At 39.9% G+C, this 15,091-nt stretch overlaps 1 protein-coding gene across 1 annotated transcript in view; it reads left to right on the top strand.

Annotated features, from left to right (window-relative positions):
• Positions 1–14,616, top strand: part of LOC147679544 (sodium-dependent serotonin transporter-like) — an 842,014-nt gene extending 827,398 nt beyond the window's left edge. The window contains exons 11-13 of the mRNA XM_086943132.1: positions 713–813; positions 6,534–6,701; positions 14,455–14,616. Coding sequence (XP_086799258.1) covers positions 713–813; positions 6,534–6,701; positions 14,455–14,535 — 350 coding nt within the window. The 3' untranslated portion in view covers positions 14,536–14,616. The remainder of the gene's footprint in view (positions 1–712; positions 814–6,533; positions 6,702–14,454) is intronic.
• The last annotated feature ends 475 nt before the right edge of the window (positions 14,617–15,091 follow it).

Below are 15,091 nucleotides of genomic sequence, written 5' to 3'. Positions count from 1 at the left end.
CACGATTCGGTAATTTTTACCAAATTTTTATCTACATTGCAATTACCGATTCGAAAATACCCAATCGGTAAAATATAGTATTTTCGAATCGGGAATTTACAATTACCTACATCTAGCCCTTAATGTGTATCCTTGTTGGTGTGATGCACCAGGTGGCTGGCCCATTTTGGGGATATGAATTGTCAGCAGTATGCGCCTGCCTCTGCTTGGGATGTAAATAGGAATTTTAATTATTGAAAATGCGATCTTCATTGGGTTATGCTTACAATGTATATGTACCGGAACTTATCTTTTTACTACGTTTACAGTAATGTACAAAATGTTAGTCTTCTTTTGATGTGTAATGATTTTGTCGTAATACACAAAATGTTTGTCTTCTTCTGATGTGTAATGACTGTCAAACATCCTTTATTAAACGGTGCTACGTCCTACTGCCAACAATGGCAGTAGTCATCTCTGGCTGTCATTTATATATTCTTGTGCTATGTATACCAAGCCTCGTGTTAGGTCGGGCAGTTGGCGTCCATGTCTGCCAGTCGCAGAATTTGTGCACAACTTGAGCGAATTATTCCCCGGTGCGGAATCGGCCATTGTACAAATGTGCAAATACATATGGTATAGTTGACATATTTTTATTAACTGAATAACATATATAAACGTTTACATTTGTAGAGTATATTAAAGCATGTATGTATGTTTCCTTCAATTTCAGGAATACAGAGATTTTGTAATGACGTGAAAGCCATGCTGGGCTTTGCCCCTGGAATGTTCTGGAGAGTTTGCTGGGTTGCTATCAGCCCAGCCTTCTTAGCTGTAAGTGCCTTGTTATTTACAAAAACATTAAGTAAAACCACAAAATGTCTAGTAAGAAATGACCTGCTGAAGTTAGTTAATAATTATCTGTGAATGGTATATTGCAGTTATAATTGGTGGCAAGTAAATTTTTAATATGGTCATTTAGACGTATGCACTAGTTCTAAATGGGCGCAAATATAAATTGTTGCATTTTCAAAGGTAGCTACGATCAGGAGTTGAGTGCAAATTGTATTAATTTCCGATTGTAAGCGCAAGTACCACCAGGCACCAAAAGGTGGTATTTCAATTAATGTTCAAGTAAACGTGTACCTGAATAACTGTGAGCATAGCAGTGTATATTTCAAAGTATTTCACTTCAAAGTTTTCCTACTGTTACGCACATTATAATCAAGTAATCATGAAACAACTTATTTCAGTTGTAATTGCATCATATACCGGTTTGTTGGACAAACAAATAATCATGTACTTTAACAAAAACGTCTGAAACAATTTTTTTGCTGGACAGCAACCAAAATACAAAATATATTGATGATGAAAAAAATCCACTTTGAGATGACTCCCTCTTCTCGGTGTGCTGCCCAATGCATTTCGGACAAAGTAGTCCCTTCTTCAGGGGCCTCTGAAATAATGATATTACATCCGAAATCAACAGTATATATATATAAACCTTAAACATCTACCAACACCTTCCTACATCCCGTGGGTCTCGTCCATTTCAAAACCTCTCCACACTCTAAACCTTGTGGTGCATTGCTATATGAAGGTAAAATCAACACTCCAAGCCATTAGTCAAAGTACAAACTGACTTTAAAAACCATCATAACAAGACCTCTCCACTGTCAACCTTGTTATTCATTCCTTTACAAAGGTGAAATCAACATTCCATGCCATTTACCAAAGTACACGCTGACTTTAAACTACCGAATATGTGATTTCCGGTGACTCGAAAGTTAACACCAAAACCACTGTGCCTGATAATGTCAATATTTAACCGTTTAGGGTTTTAAATACACTCAGCAACATAAACAACAAGGGAAACACACTAGACGATGGACTACCCTACCTGCAGCTCTATACCAGTTTCCTATTTTATCAAAATGTAATCCGCGCTACAGACCCAGACACCAACGGCCTTATGGTGCCACTGTTTTCCAGATCATAGATTAGTCCTTGAAGGGTGTGCGCAGGAAAAAGTAATGTCCAGGAATTTGCTCTGGGATTTTTCAAAATTTCTTTATTGATGATAGTAAAAAACGGTTCACAGAAAGACAGGGATTTTCAGCCAACGCGTTTCGTTCTCATGGAGAACTTCATCAGGGCTGAAAGAAAATACATACATAAATATACATACACAAAGGGAAGAATCCGAACCAAAACATGTTTAAGTTACATATAACACACAAATGAGAACCACCAACAAATATATGTGACAAGACAAAAATTATCTGAAAAAAGAAAAAATAATTAATTATATATAACAACCGTATGTAATACAAGAAATACAGCATTTAAAAAAACAGCCACTATAATTGGACTGTTTGTACATGGAGCTCATAAGAACAAGAATAGAAACAGTTTAAGAATTCGAATTTAACAGAAACATGTATTCCTGCATTAATGTCACTTCTTTAAAAAGAGGCACATAATTACGTTTTTAACTAATCTTTCAAAATAGCTTTTCAAAACACAAAGGGAAATAGCACACCAGAAAAAGATAGAAAATGTGATGGCAGGGCAGTCCCTCAATAGCCAAAATTGCTGATCAACCTACCAGGCAACCACAACAGATAATAAGTTAGTCATACGTGAATACATGGCCAATCAAACAAAGCATTCCAAAGTTGCCGACCAGAATTGTAAAAACATGGACTCACCGCTCAGCAACATACTTACTACCACAACGGAGTCGTATATCTTACTCTCTTCTATTGGGGCAAGTTCGATAATAACAGTCTATAAAAATATGTAAATGTTGTGAATGGCAAGGTATACTTCACTCTTTCCCGACAACTCGCTGTGCATGCACAATAATGTCATACCTTCTTGAACATTCATCGAATTGTCAGAATGGGGGACTGGCAACCCCCAAATACTGTGTGGCACGCTAAACATTTTGAAAGAGATGGTCAGATCAATATAGAGTACATTGATGAATCAAGGAGTGCGCCACTGAAACCAAGTTTAAAATTTACCAAGAGGTGGTATGCCCACGCAAACCACAGCTCTAAGGGAAATAACGCACAAGTGAAAATGTCCTATGTATATACTACTACTCATTTTTTACTCCATGTAGTAAAGGAAGTGCTGTGTATTTTTATCTGTCACATAATTCGTATAATAAAATGGAACAGCAAAAGAATGCTCATTAAAAGCCGGCTTTAAACATGTTTAAACATGCATTGCATAAAATAAATGCAGATTGAAGAAAATATTCATTGACTGTTATAGTTAGTGTTGAGGCCACATAAAATCAGATTGATCTCCTATGATGGCACTTATTTCTAGTAATTCGTACTTTTGCTTAAGCGATCTTTGAATTTTTGGTTGGGTCACTCATCGCAAATGTCTGTTGTAATTTACAAGTGTGTAAAGTTTGTTCAGGTCACTAAAGTTCAGAGCTGTACTTTCAGATCACACTAGCAGGCATTCAGAGAGGAGGGGTAGGGAGTGAGTCAGGAATTGACTGGTAGGTACTTCCACCCACTCATTATACTGTGGATATTCACACACTTTTCAACAGTCTAACTCATACATGAATATACCACTTGCAAATGGAGCAGAAAGAGAACCAATAGGTACATTTTTCAATGGTTAGGTGTAGTAAGTAGAGCCATAAGGAACAACTTTGAAAAACGAAATAGCCCCTTTTGATTTTGTGCTTGATTTAATTTAATTTAATTTAATAACGATTTGTAAAGCGCCTGGTGACCCAAGGGCATCCCCGCGCTGTAGGAGTTGAAATCCAGTTGAGGGATAGGAAGGGAGGAGAGACGTTTAATTAGGGAATAGGTGTGTCTTCAACTTTTTGCGAAATACCAGGTAGTTGGGTTCAAGTCTGAGGGAACGTGGTAGGGCGTTCCATCCAGTGGCTGCTTGGACAGAGAAGCGTCGTCCTCCTGTACGTGTCTTTTTGAATCTGGGAATGTTGGCCAGGTGCTCATTCTCGGATCGTAAGGATCTGGGTGCTTTGTAGGGAGTGATCATACTGCTGAGGATCGCGGGACCAGATCCGTTGATCAGCTTGTGTGTCGTGCACATGGCTTTGAAATGCACCCTTTGGCGCACAGGGAGCCAGTGCAGAGCCTTGAGGGCAGGTCTGGCGGACACTCTAGGGGGAAGGTTGGTGAGCAGACGTGCTGCAGCGTTCTGTGTCCGCTGCAGTTTCGTCAGGGTGGCCTCAGGGGCTCCCAGGTAGACCATGTTGCTATAGTCCAGGCGTGACAGTACTAGTCCCTGGATAAGCAGTTTCCTGGAAGCAGGTGGCAGTAAGGGGAGAATCTTGTGGGTCGTGCGCATGAGCCCGAAACAGGTGCCCGAGGTTTTGGCTGCTTGATAGTCTGATTTCAACCTAAACAAGCTTATCAATTCTGGAAAATAACTGTTCCTCCTGAATATCAGCTTTTCTCATTACTGTGTCTACGTATTTTGTCCACAAATTCCAGATTCTCATTTTCATTTAAACAGTCACATGTGATACAGCCTCCAAGGGAGAGAATGTGTCTCACACGACAGTAACCCACATAAGACTGCACATGCAAGCATATGTGCATTCTCCCCTTGAAGCAACTGCAACAACCCCAAAAGGCCTGCTTGCCGGTGAAGAAAGAACCTACCCAGTCCTGTCTCATCGGTTCTACCTCCTGCCTTTCCACAAATTAGTTGTGAGGAGCTGGCATGCTGTAACGACCAATGAACATCAGCGGCCTCCTTCTGCAGTAGCAGCCAAGCCTCATTCCCCATCTTTAGCTGATTGGGAGCATACAGTGATCCTTCCTATCAGAAATTACCTTTCCTCTTCTCCCACGCTCCCAAACTCCTGCCTCACCCCCACCCTAGCCAAAGGTTCATGCATATATTTACCACCTGCTCAGATCAGGGTGTTACATGTATGCATTAAACTCCAGGGATCTGGGAATTCTGTGCGGTTTTAAAACCAGAAAAATTGATCCAACACAGTAATTCCGCTTTCCAGGGGGTTTAACTCACGAAAGGATGGTACTGGGGTGGATTACCACAGAGTAACATTACAATTGCAAGTGAAGTCGAACTCATGATCAGGGCCATAGTGTTATTCTCACTCTTAATCTGCACTTAATTGTAACATTTGACGAGCACAAAGATGGAAGTGTGAATCCAAGCTGAGGAATAGTATATACTTTGTGGAGCATTACCTCTTCCGCTGGAGACAGTAACACACATCTGACAAGTAAAAGTGCCTGTGATCGTCAAAACCTACTATTGACTGAATCTAAATCACTGAGGAAAAAGATTGATACTTGATCTTTTTTTACCTGATCTAATATAAACTTAAAGAAGTCAGGCACTCCTCTGCTCTATTGCCACGGGCAAGATATCGTAAGGTTAATAATAGGATTAGCTTACACATACGCCAATAAGATCACTCCTCCCCTTTACATCTCCCTGCCTCACTCCAGCTTTTACTGCTCAGTGATAGTTCTATAAATGAACAGGGCGTTATGATGCAGAATCCTAAGCAGTCCTGCACACTGGTAGGTATACACTGCACTATGAGCAATCTATTCATTTAAATATTCCTATCTAAGTGCTAAGCAGCAAAGTGGAAGTGATTGGCCACTTTTGCATGGAAAAAGAAAATTCCCCACTCACACATTATGGGCCTGGGTGGAAGTTGAAATGGCATTTAGTTTTATTGCCCTCTAGCAGTGGACAATAAAACTATAAGCCTCTATCCCATCACTCATCTCCTTGCTTCATTATTAGTATCTTCCCTCGCTTTCTATCCATTTGATCATGGTCCTATCCTGTCTCCTTCCAGCACCACTGCTACCTACACCCTGTCAACCTTCGTTTTCATTAGACTCGCCTTCCTGCTCTCTGTTTGAACATTCCCACATTACCCACTTTCTTTGTCACCCCAATTTCCTTCGACGCCATGTTCTGATCGTCTGCCCCATCCTACTCTTCCCCCACTCCACTAAAAGACTCAATTATGATTCCTCCGTTCCTGAGCGTATTCTCCCCATCCCACCACGGCTCTGTGCAGTGCTCTATTCTAAATCCGGCTTTTCGTCTCCACCCTGCCCACCCACTGGCCTAGCAGTCTGCTATACACTGCCAGTTCTTCCTCCAAGCCCTCCACTTTCTCATTTCTCACATCACTCAATTACCATCTGTTTTTTCTTAGCTGCCCTGCCCCACCCTCTTACATGTTTGACCTACCTACTCCGTGCTGGCTCATAGGGCAGGCAAAAGCCTCAAAACGCTTAGAGGCAGACACTGAACAGAAGGTATATAGCCTGTAACAGAGGTCTTTCTTTTGGCTGAGCCATTAGGAACATCCGAAACCTGAGTTTTATGTCACTATCCAACGGTGCTGAATTGGCAAATCTGCAATTGCTCGATTCTCTTACATTAGACCCCTACTACAGCAACTACTCTTTATTTTGATGTTAACGATTATTCTTGTCGTAATGGAATTTATACTTACAGCACCTACTCTTTATTATGTTTTACAGTTTATAATTGTCAGTTCCCTTCTGGATCAGCCACCTCTTATGCTGTTTGACTATCAATACCCAGACTGGACTATCTACGTAGGATTCATGATAGGAGCTTCATCTTTTATCTGCATTCCTTTATACATGGTTTACAAACTGGTATGGACCCCTGGATCTCTGAAACAGGTACGGCATTCTTCACCCATAGATTTAGATCCTTAGTTATTTGTCATTTCCAGGGCATACAGGAAGGGTGAAAAATCTGCATTTCTGTTTAATCATTATTAGTTTAATATTATGCACAAAGACAATACATAACTCTATATGTCGAATGGTTGAGTTCTCACCAATGCACTGGAAGTGCTGTTTGGGATGTTTGTGTTCGAGGCACGATACTAAACATTAAACAATTTTTACCAACAAAGCACTAGCGTACAATATCTAATCCACGAAACAAACTGTAGAAGAACTCTTAGTGGATGATGTATTAATGACAGAAAAGTAAACTGTTAGTCAGGTGAAATGTGTGAGATAGGTCAACATCCCTCACTGCTTCTTTAATGCACAATCCTGTTCACAGTATTGCTTGCTGTTATAAAACTCACACTATATTTTTAACTAAACAAATCACTGAAAAAGCCTGCATAGATTCTGCGTCACCAACATCTGTGAAGAACAAGTTAATTACCTTAGGTAACACTCTCTCTGTGGATACTCTAACTGCAGAATCCTCACGTGTTGTATATGTCCCAGGTGTCACACTGCATCCAGAATGCTTCAAGAAGTAGCCATGTATGCCAGTAGATGGCATCCGGTGGCTCATAAGTGCCACACAAGTACGGTGATATTAACTGCTGTAAAGGCTGTCTGTGCCAAGGATGGAGATCTCAATACCTGATTGGTCCTGACCAGTGTGCAGATCTCTAGACTTCAGACCTTTTTAGAAGGAAAAGTGTCCAGTTCACACAATGGAAAGGTGGGAGGGTTGGTGAGGAATCTGCGGATAGTATATCCATCAGAAACAACTCTACCAAAGGTAAGCAACTTGTTCTTCCGATGGATACCACTAACCGCAAATACCTCACCTTTTGAATGGATACGAAAACAGTATCTCCCAAGTTGCGAATCTGGGAACTTGCTGAAACCAAAGTCTTGCATGACTGAGCGGGAAAAGTGCCCTTTCCGTCGGACCTGGCTGTCCAGAAGGCAATGCTTAGTGAACGTGTGGAGGGATGCCCACGTAGCAGCCTAGCAAATGTCCCGAGCAGCCACTCCGTGTGCCAACACAGTGGTAGCAGCTTTAGCACTGGTGGAAGGAACTAGAACATTTTTAGGGGCTGCTTCTTAGCCAGTGACCAGCAGGTTTTGATGCAATTGTCATTTTCTGCACTGCTCTGCCCTTGTTCACTCCATCGAATCCAACAAACAGATGATCATCAACATGATTGATGTCCCCTAGTACAATCAATATAGAAGCTAACGGCTTTTTGGGATCGAGCCAATGATAGAAAAATGCTGGGATTGTGATGTTTTGGCCAACATCAAAATGAGTTAACTCTTTCGGGAGAACAAAAGCACGGCCCTCAACACTTGCCTGGAAAGAATGCTGTATACGGGGGTTGACAGACATGACTTACAGTTTACTCACATACCTCTCCGATGTTATGCAGCAAGAAAAATTGTCAGCTGTGCAGTGGTTCAAATGGTGTACACATTAGTAATGTGTGGGGCATGATGAAGGATGTAGGCAGAAATAAATGTTGCAGTCCTTTAAAAAAACACATCACAGAGGTAATTTAACTTAAAGAGGGCTTGTCTGGCAGCCGCAAAAAAGAAGAAATATCAGCAAATAACTTTCAACTTTGTCGAATGCAAGTCCTTGATGGGTGAAAGACAACACAAAGAGCAACACTTCAGATAGTTTGGCTTGAAGTGGGTCAACATGCTGAGTACCGCACTAAACTAGAGACTTGTTTCAAGTTCAACAGCAGGATGCCTGGCTTCTAGAATCACATTAGCTACTTTGGAAGGGAGGTTGAATAAAACCAAGTGCTGCCCCTCAAACTCCAAGCATAGAGATGAAGATTGCATAGGCCCAAGTGCAGAATCCTGTGGTGCTGCTGCAACAGAAGGCCCAACGAAAGCAGCAGCCTGATCAGAGGACAGATGTTCGCCACTAGTATGACTTGGGCCCGGTTGTTCCCAATCTTCTTCAGAAATCGGGGAAGGGGGTTAGCTGCGGAAAGGCATACAGGAGATCGGAACTCCTCTCTAGGCAGAATGCTTCTTGGAGAAAGAGCTATCTTTGGTACTCAAACACGCAAAAATGCTCACATTGCACGTTCTCGGCAGAGGTGAAGAGATCGAGTCAAGTTTTTTCCCCATTCACGTAACAGACCTTACAGCAACTCTGGGTGTAGCTGCCATCCGTGTCTGTTAGACATCAGCGGGTGAATTTGTCTGCCTTTCCATTGAAAGATACTGTCAGGTGGTCAGCCAGTAGAAAATTTCCCTGGTTTTCCAGCCACGTCCAGAGGTGTAGCAGTTTCTGACACAGGGCCTACGACCTCATCTTCCCCTGCATATTGCAGTACCACATGGCAGTTTTGTTGTTCCTGTACCTCTGCACCAGTCTCCCTTTGATGGATGGCCAGAGGCTTTCAATGCCAGGCAGATGAATCACAACCCCACGAGGCTGGTGTGGTGCAGGCCTCTGCCGGAGACCAGATGCCTCTGATCTCCACCTCTCCCAGATGACATCCCTAACCCAGAAGGTATGAACCAGTCACCATTGTTATCTCTAAGTTAGGCACGGAGAGGGGTATGCCGCTGACCTAAACATATTCCAGCAGCCACCACTGCAGCTCTTTTGCAGTCTCTTAGGAAATCTGGACATGGTTCGCTGACAAAACATCAACATCCAAAACATCCCCATGCCACTATATTGAGTCATAAATATAGATGTCAAAAATTTCAACATCCTATATTTACAAGGTAAGTACAAAAATATCAGAAACAAAATATCGATGTCATAGCATAGATGTAAAAAAATATTGTTTTAATATACATATAAAATAACAATAAATATTAATATATTAAATAATAAACTTAATTAAAACAAATAAATATATTTAGTATACATTTAAACAAAAGTAACAAATAAACTTAACTTTAAAACGTTGAACACACATATATAATATTTTATTATATATATTTACTGTAAAACAATTAATAAACTATTAATGTAAAAGTATTTTATAATTTTAGAAATTTATAAAATGGAACAAATAAATATTTGTATACACATACCAATAAAATAAAATGCATGTTAAAAATCATTCTATTATATTTCAAAACATTAAACTATTTTAAAATATTTCAACTTTAATATCCCATCCAGTCAACGCAACAGTAGGTAAAGTGTTGGATTAGCGGAGGGGTAAAAATGACTATTTCCCCTCCAGTGAGTGCAACAATATCGAAAGTGTTGGATAGCGGAGGTATAACATTTACTATCGCCACTGCAGTCAGTGCAACAGTAGGGAAAGTGTTGGATAGCAGAGAGGTATAAATTACTATTCCCACTCCAGTCATTGCAACAGTAGGGAAAGTGTTGGATAGCGGAAGGGTAACAATTACTATTCCCACTCCAACAAGTGCAACAGTAAGCAAAGTGTTGGATAGCGGAGGGGTAGAAATTACTATTCCCACTACAATGCATGCAACAATAGGGAAAATATTGAATAGCACAGGGGTAAAAATTTCTATTCCCACACCAGTGAGTGCAAAAGTCGGGAAAGTAATGGATAACGTAGGGGTAAAAACTACAATTCCCACTCCAATGAGTGCAACAGTAGGGAAAGTGTTGGATAGCTGAGGAAAAAAAATACTATTCCCCCTGCAATAAGTGCAATAGTAGGGAAAGTGTTGAATAGCGGAGGGGTAAAAATTACTATTACCATTTCAGACAGTGCAACAGTAGGGAAAGTGTTGGATAGCGGAGGGGTATAAATGACTATTCCCACTCTACTCAATGCAACAGTAGGGAAAGTGTTGGATAGCGGAGAGGTAAAAATTACTATTCCCACTCCAGTCTGTGTACCAGTAGGGAAAGTGTTGGATAGCGGAGGTGTAACAATTATTATTCCCACTACAATGAGTGCAAAAGTATGGAAAGTGTTGGATAGTGGAGGGGTGAATTTTACTATTCCCACTCCAGTAATTGTAACAGGAGGGAAAGTGTTAGATTGCAGAGGGAAACAAATTACTATTCCTACTACAGTCAATTCAAAACTAAAAACAAACAAAATATCAACAACAAAGAATATTGGAAAAACAAAATAAATAAAAAATATATATAAATATGTTAAAAACTAAAATACAAATATATTCAATATTGTGAATTAAAAAATAAATATTATAATGTTAAATACATATCACAAATACCCAAAAATATTATATTAAATAAAATATAAACATATTTTTCAAACAAATTTTGTTAGAAATTATTTATAAACAAAAACATTATTACATACATTTGTTTTATTTACATCCTTCCCTATAACATCACAAAATTCACAACCATCTAAATTAAAAATAAAATGTACTTTCATAATTAACATAATTAATTATCAATTAAATAAAATGATTAATTAAAAAACAAATTAAAACACATAAAAATGTATTAACTCCCCACCCTTTACCCCTATAAACACAACAACCAGCACCAACAATTAGTTTAAAAAAAATCCATATTTCATTTTCAATTAATTCATTAATATTAATTACCAACAAATTAAAAATTAATTTAAAACAATTACATTCCACAATTAACAGTATAAAATCTCAATTAAATAAATATTAATAAATAAAAAAATATCATTTTAATTTATTATAATTAAATTACTTCCCATCCTATTCCCCTATAAAGCCACAACCCGCTACGGAACTAAAAAATGTAACATTTAATTATAATAAAATTGCTAACTACTAAAAATGTAACACATATAAAAAAACATAAACAATACTTATACAAAAAAGACATCACGTACATTTAAAATATATACTAAAATACATAACACTAATTAAAAAAACGATATTTTAAACAACTATATTTTTTCAAACGATATTATTGACTTCTATATTTTTTTACAGATATTTTTTTATTTTCAAACCGATATTCTAGACCACGATATTCTTGCTGTCGTTATTCCTCACTGACGATATTTGGGACTCGATATTTCTGTAGTTCGAAATTTCCAACCCAATATTTTGTCTGCACACCGGCATGCTTTACCAGCACGAGGCTAGATGGCCCAAAAGCTTCAGACACATCTTCACTGAGATCCAAGGCAGAGGCTGAAACATCTGCATCATAGTCTGAATGTCCTGGACTCTCCGCTGCAGGGTAAAAGCATGAAACTGCACAGCGTCCAAAATAGCTCCAATGAAGGAGAGCATCTGAGAAGCACTTACGTGTGACTTTTGCATATTGATAGTGAACCCCAATGATGGGGTGATCCAGCCATCCTCAGCCAGTCACTGAGGTAGGGGAAGACTGGAACTACACAACCTCCAAAGGCGTGCTGCAACCACTGCCATCACTTTCATGAACACTTGAGGATCACTAGTGAGGTCAAAGAAGAGTACAGCAAACTAAAAGTGCTCCTGCCCCACCGTGAACCACACGTAACGCATGTAGGCCTGCAGGATGTGGATGTGAAAATAAGCGTCTTGCAGGCCCAAAGCTACCATCTAGTTTTGATGGTCGAGGACAAACAAAACCCGAGGGAGGCTGAGCATCTTGAACTCTGCAGAAAGTAATTGAGAGGAGGACTATTATGGGACAAAAGCCTCGGTCCTTCTTGAGCACCATAAATTAGCAAGAGTAACACCCAGCTTCCACTTCTGGGGTCGCTTGCTATGTTAGCAAAGCCAAGTCATCGGGGGCAGGGCAGTGGCACCTCGCTATCTGTCTATTTACTGGCAGTCAGGGACATGGATTTACCCATCTCCAAAGAAGAGTGTTCTTGAGGGCCTCATTAAAAGGAAAGGGCTCAGTAGTGGTCTGCCCAAAGTGTAGGACTATGGTGAGAACATTTATTTCCGTCTCCATAGTAGGCAATTTGAGATCAAGAACCTGAGGTGCCCTTCATACACAACTGCAAAGGAGGCACTTTCCTCAGTAGCTGGTCCAGGGTCTGCAGAAGTATCCATTCCACTGGCTTCTTGGAGCTTATCATACCAGTTGTCTTCAGTGTATGGATGAGCAAACACATCCTCTTCATCATAGAGGTCCTTATCAGAATATATGCCGAAGGGATTGCTGATCATTTGTACTCTTCCTTGAGGCAAGGGCAAAGTGTCAGGGTCCGATGGGTTACAGAAAGGCTGTGGTTCGGTGGGTTCAGAACACAGCCTTACTCATAGTTAAAGCTGAATCAGCTTGGATTCGGATAGCACTATCGTTTGCATTTCGTCATCGCCATGGACTATGTCAGCATCTGCACGGATGCTTCAGGGTTTGGCAAGGGTGTGGCACCAAGACCAATGTCAGAATTGAACCTAGTGTAGGACCTGAAATGAGTTTAGAGGTTCCAGTTGGTGCTGAGGGTGGACCTTCCTGTGGAGTCCCAGTTGTTGGTCCTCGCAGTTCACTTGGGTCCACAGGCTGCCGGCCTCGTGCCAAACAGATGCAGCATGGCTTCACAGAACTCATGGATTTGTTGCAGTGTCATTAGAGGACTCAAGAACTCAGGTTGCAAAGGGACTAGAGTTAGAATCTGTTCCGAAGGAGATCGAGGTGACAAAGAGACATGTTTACACCATCACCCCTTCTCAGGAGTTCAAGAATGGCAGGAAGGGCCAAGTCTCACTTGGACTTCTTCTGCTTCTTTTTTGTCTTACCCAATGATTTCAACAGCGGTGAAGATCTGCTCCAGCAACGACTTCAGAAGCAGGAACAGGACTGTAAGCTCGACTTCAACTGGTCATGGCATGGAGTCTTCTGGTGCTTGGAAATATAAAGCTTCACCTCACTGACCTGGATTGCCTTCGGACTCATCAAGGCATAGTCACTACAGATCTTAGAGTTGTGGTCCAATACCAAAGACAAATCTGTGGGGATCCGTGACATGCATTTGCTTGCGACAATCTCTACAAAGCTTGAACTCTTGTAGATCTAGGGGGACACATTTTCCCTTAAACACTGGTATTAGAATGTCTACATATTTGGAAAAGTAGTCTTGTGAAGAGACATGGGGTAGCCCTGGATCTGAGTATGTTGGCGTGGACAGAAAGGATCTCAGGTCATAGTGCCTGGCTGGCGCTTATATGCAAGTCCCCACATCACTTTCTGGAGAGTAACTATGTCTGCACTGAGCCATATGACTCCACCTCCCAGCACACAGGTGTGCTGCCTAAAGAATCCTGGAATCAGTATGACACCAAAGTAATATACAAAAAATGATGAATCTGCAGTTGGAAGTATTTATCAGGATATGTTTACTTACTCAGCAGTTCAACAAGCATTACCATTTAAAGAACATCTTTCTTCTACTCACTGTCAAAATGTAAAAATTACAGAGCTGATTAACTACTGGGTGGGAAAAAATCCTTTGATTTGTAGAAGAAAGGTTAAATCAGAGAATCCACATACAAAATTCCCTCCACCATACTATCCTTATGGCAGAGGAACGTTTGCCAATTGCATTTCGAATGTCCACCAGATTTAGCTGTTCCTTAAAAAATCAGAGGATTTTCAATTACCACCCAACCCTCAACAGGTCCCTAAATATTCCCTGAAAATATGTGGCATTTATTTTCATGAACCCTGTCTACTGCAAAGTAGTATCACAAAGTGCATGATCAAAGAACTAGCACAATTATATTTAATATTAATACCTAATGTTATTACTTTTCTTTTATTCCCTGTCTACAGAGACTGGCAATGTGCATTCGACCAGAAAAAACAATACGAGAGCAGCAAACAGATTCCATTGGTATGACGTCGGTCCCATAGCTTCATAAAATTAAAGACATCGAGAAGACTGATGTTTACATTATGTTTATGTTTGTAACAAACTGCAAAATGAATAATACTGGACCAAAACTATTGGTGTTACCAATGTTACGTTGCTACTTTATTTAAGATTTTAGCCCAAAAGAGCAGTAAGTAAACAATAGAAGAACATTACATGTAAAAAATAGTGCTGGAATATCCACGGGACAGCAGCCATGTTAACAGAATACTAATACATGTTATTAAAATTCTGATGTGTTTCACATGCTCAGTGGCATCTTCCCAGAATGTTAAAGTGAAAATTATAATGATCATGACAAAACTGATTATTTGTTGAAAAGTTTTGAAAATGGTTGTAATTGCGACTCAATGCACCATTTTATTTATGACCGTGAAAATAACATGCACCAAATGTGTTTATGTTCTTCAATGTACTCATTTTTGGTATCAATGTGGAAAGCATACACTGGAAAATACTAAGAATGAGTATGATTAGAAAATCTATTCTACAGTACAAGCAAAAAAAATCGTTAGACAATCAATACTCATCATAGAT

This window comes from Lissotriton vulgaris, chromosome 11 (assembly GCF_964263255.1).
Source record: "Lissotriton vulgaris chromosome 11, aLisVul1.2, whole genome shotgun sequence".
In the NCBI taxonomy this organism is placed as follows: Eukaryota; Metazoa; Chordata; class Amphibia; order Caudata; family Salamandridae; genus Lissotriton; species Lissotriton vulgaris.
The sequence above is the reverse complement of the archived record's forward strand: the minus strand, read 5'-3'. Positions and strand labels throughout refer to the sequence as shown.